At 30.9% G+C, this 12,257-nt stretch overlaps 1 protein-coding gene across 1 annotated transcript; it reads left to right on the top strand.

Moving 5' to 3' along the window:
* The first annotated feature begins 3,539 nt into the window (after positions 1 to 3,539).
* LOC146906774 (ABC transporter B family member 15-like) lies at positions 3,540 to 9,833 on the top strand. Its single transcript, XM_085730856.1, has 7 exons — positions 3,540 to 3,828; positions 3,939 to 3,993; positions 4,334 to 4,512; positions 4,928 to 5,385; positions 6,419 to 6,959; positions 7,101 to 7,988; positions 8,241 to 9,833. Exons 1-7 carry the CDS (start codon positions 3,598 to 3,600, stop codon positions 9,603 to 9,605), a joined length of 3,717 nt encoding a protein of 1,238 aa, XP_085586982.1. The 5' UTR covers positions 3,540 to 3,597; the 3' UTR covers positions 9,606 to 9,833.
* The last annotated feature ends 2,424 nt before the right edge of the window (positions 9,834 to 12,257 follow it).

Raw genomic sequence — 12,257 nt, 5'->3', positions numbered from 1 at the left:
TACTAGATTATTTTAAATCGTTGCTTCAAAGCTCGTCTCCAATGAATTATCGTCTCCAATGAATTATCGTCTTTGAGTTCTCTTAAGAACTTTTGTCTCCTTTGCAATAAAGAAATTAACGTTGAGGAATTGGACTATTCAAGATTGAGTTTATCGAGTAAACTACTTAATTAGTTGATTTGATTTGATGCTTTAACTCTTGACTAGATACAAATGACATTGGTCCTTCATCAAATGATTGGTTTAATGGATCGATTGCTGAGTGAACTTTGAACTTGATCTAGACTAGATGGAAATAATCTAAATAGTATTCCAGATTGACTTCTTGAGTATTGATCTAGACATATTATCTTGAACCTTTTTTTTGAGAGATATTATCTTGAACCTTGACCGAAACGGAATGCTTTATTAGATTATTAGTTTATACTCCCTCCATCCAAGTTTAACCGAGTCAATTGACCATCTCATACAAATTAAGAAAAGTATATAAATGAAAGAGAGAGAAAAATGATTTTGAGTGTCTTTGTCAAGTATTGATGCATTCTTCTTTATCATAAATATAAAGTAGAATATATTGAACTGACAGTGATGAAAGTAATATTAATTAGAGTTATACTCCCTCCGTCCTTTAATGTAATCTCCCTTTACTTTTTTCACATTTCTTAAGAAAAGCTGTCAGTGTAATTACTATGTCTGTTTTGTGTGTTAATATTACCATATTGCCCTTTGTTTGTATATGTATTAAATTTGACTTTTTAAATTTCAAGATAAGTTAGTAGTATTAATTAGGGGTATGTTTAGGAAAATAATAATAAATGCATCTAGTAATTTGAAAAGGGGTTTAGATTTAGAGACAAAAATAAAGTCAAATGAGTGGTTAGATATATGGACGAATGGAGTAGTTGAAAAAAAGTAATTAACGTTGTATTAAAAAGTGAAATAGATCATTATTCTTGGTACAATATTTTTTTACAAATGACTTCGTTATTATAGGACGGAAGGAATAATAATCTTATGTAATTATTTAACTTAGTAATACATAATTTATTATTGAGCAGTGCTAGCCACAAACGCTTTCGCACTCGCTCGCGGAAACTCGCTCAAATGGTAAACCACGTCATTGCTCTTTATTGTTTCTAAATTATTACTATTAAAACAACCACATTTACATAGATAGACAGACCATTAATATATCTGGTTAACACTTTTGATGATTTGCACACTTTATTAAACTGTTTTTGACGGGAATCAATAGATAAACTATTATTTTTCTTTGTTATCATGAAAAAAACAATAAACAAAATATGTCTTCGAATCAACTTAATTCAAACACAAAAATGAGAGGAAGGGATCAAAATTGTTGAATTTTAAAGTATTGGAAAGTTTTGTGAATGTGTCAAAATAGAAAGATCTAAATTGTAATTGAGCATTTGCTCAAAAAAAAAATAAAATGTAATTGAGCATATAAGTAAAACTATAGCATACAATAATAAAGTGAATATTATTATTCACTTTGGTCTAGATGACTTTCTTTTGACCACTTTGCTTTAGAGGACTTTTTTTGACCATTTTGGTTTGCAGGACTGAAAATTAGTGATACTATGTCATCGTAAAAACAAAGCAAAAGGCTTCAAAACCAAAGGTCTCACGTCAAAAAAAATTTTGGTCAAAATCTAACGTCATATTATTATTCTTTTCTTTAAATAATTTATTTTAAAAGATGCAAAAAGAGACAAAAGTCTATTATTAGAACCTCCAAATAAATTAACTATTTAATCGATATTATATTCTTTAATAATCGCTTAAAAAAAGGTGTCGCATGAATTGGGGAAATTAACCAAAGCCCCAAAATTTAAAAATAAGGGTTCGGACAAGGGAAGAATTTAAGACAGCAAAACAAATATAGGGGTTATCTAATATTAATCCGGTATAACGGTGGACCTCTCATTTTTTTTCTAAATTTTAATAATAGATTATTTTCGTTCTTAATTTTTTTATTATAAAATTTATAGTTTACTGGCAAAAGACGACACTCACGTGTCCGTCTTTCTGCTCTTTTTATTATGCTAACGTTTGAAAATTATGAACGATGTTTTTTATGAAATTTTAATTTTGATTAAAAGTAAAAATATAATTATTTTTTACTTTCAAATTATCAAAAATCAAACTAATCATAATTATCTATTTCAATGACACCAACAATATAACAAAAATATATAATCTAAATTCTTATATTTTAAGGACAACAACAACAATATTTATTATAGAAAAAAGTTGTTGTTTAATGGTATAATTGGGATACTGAAAAAATAAATATATATACATTCATCTAGTTTGTTACACTTTTTAAATGATAAAGGAAAAAACTGAACATTTATTTTTGTTACATTTTTATTTTAATATTTAAATTTATTCTTATCTATTTGTTACATGTATTATTTGTATTGAAAATTGAGGGTATTTTTGGAAGGAAAAATTCAACCCAAAAATACTGAAATATGTCATTTTCTTTATATATAATATAGATATAAATTAAAAATGGCAAAATTCCACTTTAAGACTAATTTTAGATGTCCATATTAACCGGTCTCCACAAATATGATATAGAAAAAGGTGCAACAATCTTATTAAACCAACATAAAAGTTAGACTTCGATTATTCGATACCACTTAAACACGAGCATGCAAAGATATCATGAATATCTTAATCTATTACTCCTGTTTGCTCGATAATAGTGATCCTGAAACATAAAGTAAGAAATATAAAACGACTAATCGTTAACTTTGGATCTTCTTCAACTGAAACTCACTATGTTTTAGGTCCTCTTCATATAGGGAGAAAAAATTAATATGTATTGCGTCGATTATATTGGACTATTAAATGGGTCATCATCACATTCATAACAACTAATTAAGTAATTAATTATAAAAATAACGATCTAATTAACTTTATCAGTTTTTTCAATAAGCAATAATTTATATTGAATGGAACGGTATTCCATCTCATAATATATAATGTGTAACACTTAACATAGTATACAAAGTATTGGACATGAGTTCCAAATATTAATTTGATCACTAATTAATTAAAGGAAAATGTTAACCGATGCCCCTGCGGCACTGGTTAAGGAAGCAAATATAGTAATATTTGCATTGAAAGTTGTGTATTCAATACATTAAAGGTTTAAAAAGTGTCTTTTTTTTTTTACAATTTCTTCTTTTAGCTTCCTTAACTAGATGACCCTTAATTAAAACTCCTCATTGATAAATAATTAAAAGGAGTTGAGAAGCTAAAGGTAAATGGTTTGAATTATGACAAGGAAGAAAACACTAGCATAATAATTAACATAATAACATTTGATGTTAAAAAAAATATTTAATTAAATAATAAAATATTAAAAAATATTTAATTAAATAATTAAATAATAATATATATTGTTTTTAAAATATTTACCCATTCATAATGATTTTGGAATCTAATTAAATAATAAAATATTAAAAAATGAGTCTTATAAATACATAACGTAACAACATAGTTTCAAGGCCATGAAACAAATCTCACTCTTCTTTGTTTCTAAAAAAAGGGTGTGTCAAGAAAATGGGTAAAGATATTGTTATGAATGAAAATATGAACATGAATGGGTCTATTAGGTCCATTTTCATGCATGCCGATGGGGAAGATTGGTTCCTTATGATTTTAGGTACCATTGGAGCAATTGGTGAAGGCTTCAACGGTCCTTTGATTTTGTATATTTGTAGCCACATGATTAACAATATAGGAAGTTCATCTACCATGGATGGAGACACTTTCATCCATAACATCAACAAGGTCCCCCCCTCTCTCTTTCTGTCATCTCTTTTTCACTTTCTCTCTCACCACACTCTCACAAACACATGAAAAAAAGTAGCTAACTGGGTTTGGTTTTATTGATGATGTAGAATGCATTGGTTTGGTTATATTTGGCTTGTGCAACTTTTCTTGTTTGCTTTCTTGGTGAGTCTTTGCAACTTATTTTCAATGAATGTTCTAATGTATCCTAGTATTTTTTATTTTTTATTTTGAGGAAATATATCCTAGTATTTTGTTGAGTACATCAACCAACATATAATTATTTGTTATTTATCTTCAATTAAATTTAAGTGAATTTAAATTAATTTTTCCTATGAGTATATCGGTACCCATTTTTTTTAATGGATATAAAATAATCTTATTTATTTTATCATATGATTTGATTGTTTTTTATGATTTGATTTTTTATTCTCTTTTTAATTTACAACATGTAAAATTATTAATGTAGTTTATTTTTCTTTTATTTTTGGACATTATTATTAAGAGGGATATTGTTGGACAAGGACAAGTGGAAGACAAGCTGCAAGAATGAGATACAAGTACTTAAAAGCAGTACTTGGGCAAGAAGTTGCTTACTTTGATTTGCAGGTTACAAGCACCTCAGAAATCATCACTAGTGTCTCCAATGACACTCTTATAATTCAAGATGTTCTTAGTGAGAAGGTGATTAAAGAATTCTTTCCATTTATTTTTTTAGTTAAATTAATCTTTTATTTTTAATCAAAGAATTCTGCAGCTACCTAGTTGGCATATCATAAACCTTTATTGGCCTGTTTGTTTTAGCGGTGAAAATTGTCCAAACGTGCGTTTTATGTGAAGCTACCTTTTGTAGCTTTTAAAAACCACGGTAGAAACTTTGTACTAAAAAAAAAAACCACGATAGAAACTGTCTCGTGATGTGATATTTGAAGACTGACACTATTTCAAACATATACTATATCAAAATCAAGGAAACATATTAATAAATTACTCATCTCGACTGTCCGATCTAAATCAAGGAAACATATTAATAAATTACAAGCAACTTTGCAAATAAATATTACTTGTATTAACATGGAGTTAACTTCTTGTTAAACAGGTTCCAAATTTCATGATGAACATTTCATTGTTCATTGGGAGCTACATAGTGGCATTTACAATGCTATGGAGAATGGCCATTGTAGCATTTCCATTTGTTATTCTTCTAGTGATCCCTGGAATAATCTATGGCAAGGTTTTGATGGGTTTATCTTGCAAAATTAGAGAAGAGTATAATCAAGCTGGTACAATTGCTGAACAAACAATATCTTCTATTAGAACTGTCTATTCATTTGTGGGAGAAAACAAATCCATGTCTGCTTTCTCTAATGCTTTGCAAGGGATTGTTAATTTGGGTTTAAAACAAGGATTAGCTAAAGGTTTAGCCATTGGAAGCAATGGTGTTGTCTTTGCAATTTGGTCCTTCATGTGCTATTATGGTAGCAAATTGGTCATGTATCATGGTGCTAAAGGAGGGACAGTTTTTGCAGTTGGAGCATCCATAACTGTTGGTGGATTGTAATTCTTTCTACCTCTTATCTCTTTCATTTTAATATTTTATTTTTACTTTTTAATAACTTTTTAGTCAACTCTGTCAAAAAATATAACTTTTTAGTCAACCAAATATGTACTTTTCTATTTTAATCTCTATAAAAAATAGGTTTAAATATACTTTTAGTCCCAACAAATATAATACTTTTTTCCTTAAAAATATATATAATATTTTTTGCTTTTAATTTCTGTAATATTATGTTTATTTTTTGGGACAATTGCTAAAATAATATAATGTTTCAATAGCTTAGTTCTTGCAAAATTATTACTGTTTACTTTTGGTCATTGGAGTTTGTTTTAGTATTTGCTAAATTTATTTATGTTGATTTTTTTTCCTTATTATTTATCATTTCAGTGTGACTAAAATAATGTATTCTATTTTTGTTATATGAACCAATTCTAATATGAAAAAAATTATGTAGACAAAAACAAAACAAGAAGGACCAGCAATAAATAAGTGTCATATTTGCAAGGACTAACAAAAACAAAACTTTGTAGGGACTTGAAAGCAAAAGATATTATATTTGCAGGGAAAAATACTATTTAAAGCAAAAAAAGACATATTACTCACTTGATACTTGAAATCTACATTCAGTTAAGCTTAATTTCCATAAACTTATTATGTAAAAAAGTTCTACACAGATTCAATCATATATTAGTAAAATATTTTGCATAAAACTTTAAAATAAAATTGGAATTTTTTTTTACATCAATGAAATTGATAATAATCCTCATTTTACAACCTTCCTAGAGGATATTAATACTACATCTCCTTTGAGGTTACAAATTCAACACTTTTTTACACAATTATCTTCTAGTTTACTTTTTTTTTTGGTAGAAGTAATTAAACTCTTATTTTAAAAACAACTTTGGACTAATTTTGTGAAAGTAAAAGAAAGAACAAAATTATGAATCTTTTTTCCATTCTCCATTTAATTTAGAATTTAAAAAATTGCAAGCTAATTGAGTGATTTGTGTTTGTTACTATTATGTGAAACAGAGGATTAGGAGCAAGTTTATTAAACATAAAGTATTTCTCAGAAGCATGTTCAGCTGGTGAAAGAATAAAGAGAGTAATAGAAAGAGTTCCCAAGATAGATTCCAACAATACAAAAGGAGAGATATTAAACAATGTTTTTGGTGAAGTGGAATTTGACCATGTAGAATTTGCATATCCAACAAGACCAGAAACCATTATCCTTAAAAACTTGTGTCTCAAGATTCCAGCAGGGAAAACATTGGCATTGGTTGGTGAGAGTGGTTCAGGGAAATCAACTGTGATATCTTTATTGCAACGGTTTTATGATCCAATTGGCGGTGAGATACGTCTTGATGGAGTAGCTATTCATAACTTGCAGATTAAATGGCTTAGGTCAATGATGGGTTTGGTTAGTCAAGAGCCTGCTTTATTTGCAACAAGCATTAAAGAGAATATAATTTTTGGTAAAGAAGATGCTTCTGAAGATGAGATTGTTGAGGCTGCCAAAATTTGTAATGCTCATGATTTCATTTCTTTGCTTCCTCAAGGTTACAATACTCAGGTATATTTTATTTGCAAGTATAGCATGTTTTATTTTATCTGGTTTATAATATAGATCTTACATCAGTTATTAAATGAATCTGAAAAAAGAATCTTCGTTTATATTTGAGATTTTACGTTGTCCTACTAATGACATGTACAGGTTGGAGAAAGAGGGATTCAATTATCAGGTGGACAAAAACAAAGAATAGCAATTGCTCGAGCAATAATTAAGAAACCGCGAATCTTTCTTTTGGATGAAGCAACTAGTGCGTTAGACACTGAGTCAGAAAAAATGGTCCAACAAGCACTCGAAAATGCAACAACCGAATGCACTGCCATCATAATCGCCCACCGCCTCTCCACAATCCAAAATGCTGACATTGTTGCCGTTGTGCACGATGGAAGAGTCAATGAGATTGGCTCACAGGATGAACTTCTCCAAAATGAAAATGGCCTCTACTCGTCCCTCGTCCGCCTTCAACAAACCAACAAATCCAAAACACAATCAGATGAAAATGTTGCAGCTACTTTCACGGATGTAGACACTGATATCACATGTCTAGTGGACCCTACTAGTTCAGCTGAAGATCACATTAGTGTTCGTCAGGCTAGTACAAATAACAACAAAAATGAAGAAGACGAGAATCAACTAAATAATCCGGTGTCATTTTGGAAATTACTTCTATTGAATGCTCCAGAATGGAAGCAAGCAGTTTTAGGGTGTTTGAGTGCAATGGTGTTTGGTGCAGTTCAACCTGTTTACGCATTTACAATGGGGTCGATGATATCTGTGTATTTCCAAACGGATTATGACGAGATGAAAAACAAGATTAAAATCTATTCTCTTTGCTTTCTGGGTCTATCGTTGATATCTTTGGTGGTTAATATTGGACAGCATTATAACTTTGCTTACATGGGAGAGTATTTGACTAAACGCGTCAGAGAGAGCATGTTTTCTAAAATGCTCACATTTGAAGTTGGGTGGTTCGATCGAGAAGAAAATTCCAGTGGCGCTATTTGTTCTCGACTTGCCAATGATGCGAACGTGGTACGTTTTTATTATACTTTTACAAATTGATAGTAACACATTACGGGCAGCACACTTAGTAAATATAATTAGTTTTACACTAACATGAAGTACTTTTGATCAAAATTAACACACACATGGAATACATCAATTGGAAGTGCTTGAATCCATCATGCCTTATCTTATGTTTTCTTTGATTAACTTTTTGTATATGCTAATCTAATCTAATATAATGAGTGATACTGTGATTAATGGGGACAAATTTCTGTTTAGGTGAGGTCATTAGTTGGTGACAGAATGGCTTTGTTGGTACAAACATTCTCAGCAGTAGCAACAGCATACACTATGGGTCTAGTCATTTCATGGAGGCTCAACCTTGTTATGATAGCCATTCAACCAATTATAATAGCTTGCTTTTACACAAGAAGTGTATTACTCAAAAGCATGTCAAGTAAATCTATGAAGGCCCAACAACAAAGTAGTAAGATAGCTGCTGAAGCTGTTTCAAATCATAGAACCATAACTGCTTTTTCTTCTCAAGATAGAATACTCAAAATGCTTGAAACATCCCAACAAGACCCAATTCAAGAGAATTTTCGACAGTCGTGGTTTGCTGGTATTGGGCTTGGGTTTTCACAATTCCTCTTATCTTGTTCTTGGGCCATGAATTATTGGTACGGCGCCAAGCTTATTGCTGATGGGAACATAACAAGGAAAGCATTGTTCGAGAGTTTTATGGTGGTCGTGAGCACGGGACGGGTTATAGGTGATGCTGGCAGCATGACGAAAGACCTTGCCAAAGGTGTTGATGTTGTGAGCTCAATTTTCGCCATTCTTGATCGGTCTACCAAAATCAAGCCAGACAACCCTAATGGAATTATGCCCGAGACATTAATGGGCCATATCGAAATCTTCGACGTGCATTTCGCTTACCCCTCTAGGCCCGATGTGGCAATCTTTCAAGGTTTTTCAATCAAAATTGAAGCAGGGAAATCGACGGCATTAGTGGGGCAAAGCGGGTCTGGCAAATCAACCATCATAGGATTAATAGAGCGATTCTATGACCCGATAAAAGGAGATGTGACAATAGATGGCATGGACATAAAATCATATAACCTAAAGTCACTAAGAAAACACATAGCACTTGTGAGCCAAGAACCAACGTTGATAAATGGAACCATAAGAGACAACATTGCATATGGAGCAACATGTGACAACATTGATGAGATTGAGATCATAGAGGCAGCAAAAGTAGCCAATGCTCATGATTTCATTGCTAGTTTGAAAGATGGGTATGAGACATGGTGTGGGGACAAAGGGGTGCAACTTTCAGGTGGTCAAAAACAAAGGATAGCAATAGCTAGAGCTATGTTGAAGAATCCAAAGGTGTTGCTACTAGATGAGGCAACAAGTGCACTAGATAATAATTCAGAGAAGGTAGTGCAAGATGCATTGAATAAGGTAATGGTTGGAAGGACTAGTGTGGTTGTAGCACATAGGTTGAGTACCATACACAATTGTGATGTTATTGCTGTTTTAGAAAAGGGGAAAATGGTTGAAATTGGAACTCACAAAGCATTGTTGGATAAAGGACCTTGTGGTGCTTACTACTCTTTGGTGCGTCTTCAAACTAAATAAGCATTCACAACCAAAGGCACTTCTAATTAATTTATCTATTCTATCAACTAATTGAGAAAATTAAATTAGTTACAAGATGTCATTGTTGGCTTGTGATTGCTCTTTCATTTTAGCTTCATAGGAGATAGCTATTAAAGCTAGGGATCGATATAGGGAACATTTAAATTGTGTTATTTTTCTTATATTCGTACTTTGTATTATTATTCTCAAATAATGCATGTTACTTTTCATATTCTGTAGATGATATGATATATATCAGCTCCAATATATATGTGGGAGGGAATTGTTGGAATATCAACATAGATGACCAAGTTATTGCAGATTAACAACGAAATTGATCAAATATTGTAATACACTGAAATTTAGGTGATACTATTAGGTAGGATCATACTCCGGACTTTGGAGAAAAGTGAGAAGTTAGGTGATATCACCTAATTCGAGCAGGGATTATACTCTGAAATTTAGAGAGAAGTTTAGAAAGAGAAATTGGTTATTTTTCATTGATTCTAATCAAGAATGGTAATGCTTATATAAAGTGATGCATACTCATAATAAGATAACTATAGCAACTACAAAATAACCACTACTACAAAAATGGGCTTATATAGCGCTTTTTTTTGGCTTTAGATAGCGCTTTTGAAGCGCTACTGTAAATGGCGCTGGTAAAGGTAATATAGCGCTTTTTATCTTTATAAAAGCGCTATCTAAAACAGGGTTTATATAGCGCTTTATGTCCAAAAGCGCTAGCAAAGATTCTCCTTAGATAGCGCTTTCAAAAATAAACGCCAACTAAGGGGGTTAAAAATAGCGTTTTTTGTTTTAAAACGCTATTTAACACTAGGTTTAGATAGCGCTTTATACAGAAAAAAAGCGCTAGGAAAAGCATTTAATTTTTTTTTTTGGTCAGGCTTTTTATTTTTTATTTTTACAGATAACGTTTTTTAATTTAAAGTAATATATATATATATAATTTCCCTAAGGGAAATATATATTTTTGACACATTATAATTGAGACTATTATTTATCAAATAAAACATAGATATATCATAAAATGTATGTATATATAGCATAAAAGTCAGAAATGTATAGCCACTAATTTGGTAACATGGATATCTCTAAGTTACAACTAATTAGTTAACATAAAGATCAAAATCTTCTATATGGTAGCGTGCAGTACTCTTCATCTATCTTCTTGATCGTCTCAACATTTTTATCGAAAAGCAAATCATTATTCATTTCCAAATTTCGGTAACTCTCCTCCACCTGAATATATAGCAGAAAACATCATTAAGCAAAAAGCAATAACACTATATTATATTATATTAGAGGAAAATTCAAAGTACTACTCATGAGTACAAATTCAAAGTACTACTCATGAGTACAAATTAAAGCAAAATTATAATGTAGATTAAAACCACTGCCACTTCTAGAAAATATATTTAGAAACATGAAGCTCACTTTATCAAAAAAAAAAAAATATCATATAACTCTTAGGCTGATCATGAACTGACACCATTCTTCTTGGATTTCTATTAGTTTATCTTTTGAGTATGTCAAACACTTGAAAGCATCAATGTATTGCATATATTATAACATAAAAAATAACCATGTTACTTAATAAACTTAATTATATACAAATCTTGGGAAGATAAACTTAACCATTTAGTAGCGTACCAATAATACTATCAAATACGTTTTTCTCAATATGCATAGCATCAACGCGATAAGGCTTCAGGAACTTGCATTACTGACACACTCATTCGTATTTGATAGCATTATTGGTACGCTAAGACATTTCCTTGATTCGGTTTTTTTCTTTCCCACAGACTGGTCACAGTTTTGTACTTTCAAAGGCTTTGAGTTCCTCCCATTATATTCATAACAGGCCTTTTGAGCGTATCTACAACATAAACACTTGTAAAAACAAAATTTGACATGCATGACTGTTTTCAGATTATTTACATAGCTTATATAAAAACAGCTTATAGCTTATATAAAATTAGTTTAATTTTGTTTTATATAAGACCATTGATTCAACTATATAAAATTCCATTTCAAATGCTTCAACAAAATCAAAAGTTATATACTAGAAGTCTTCAACAACAATCAACAAAATCCAAAATTGAAAATCAAAATTAATAACAAACAGAAGGAAGGGTTTGGATTTACCTGTTTCAGAGAAAGTGGCTGAGCAAGCTTAGACTGACTTTACTGACTCACTATAGCACCAAAAAATCAAATCAGAGTACAATAAAAAATTAAAAAATATATAAATTAGATTTGAGAGAGAGAGAGAGAGAGAGAGAGAGAGAGAGAGAGAGAGATTACCGTGATTGTGAGTTTAGTTAAGATTTGAGAGAATGATGTGGTTTTCATCAAAACAAGCTTCAACAAAAGGGATTTGAGAGAATGAATTTATGAGATTTAGTGAAGATTTGAGATTCAATGAAGATTGAGGAACGATTTGAGAGAAGGGTTCTGCAGAAGGGAAAAGGGGGTTACGATTTGAAAGAACGGATTCGAGAGAAGGGTTTAGCGATGAGAGAAAGGTTTGGGGAAAAGGGGATTACAATGTGTTTGGAGAAAGGGGGAAAAGAGTTCAGCGATGCGTTTTTGTTAGTTCTGAGTTAGTTCTTAGTTTGGGTTTTACTT

The sequence above is a fragment of the Medicago sativa genome, chromosome 7, assembly GCF_051527215.1.
Source record: "Medicago sativa cultivar Bolivia chromosome 7, Bolivia_mono, whole genome shotgun sequence".
NCBI lineage: Eukaryota > Viridiplantae > Streptophyta > Magnoliopsida > Fabales > Fabaceae > Medicago > Medicago sativa.
Note: the sequence above shows the minus strand (reverse complement) of the source record. Positions and strands in the feature narration are given on the sequence as shown.

Bases quoted from the DNA above. Each gene is read 5' to 3' on its own strand.
- LOC146906774 (XM_085730856.1), top strand. From the start codon at position 3,598: ATGGGTAAAGATATTGTTATGAATGAAAATATGAACATGAATGGGTCT. The intron at 3,994-4,333 runs GTGAGTCTTTGC...ATTATTATTAAG, and splicing joins TTTTCTTGTTTGCTTTCTTG to AGGGATATTGTTGGACAAGG. The intron at 5,386-6,418 runs GTAATTCTTTCT...TATGTGAAACAG, and splicing joins TCCATAACTGTTGGTGGATT to AGGATTAGGAGCAAGTTTAT.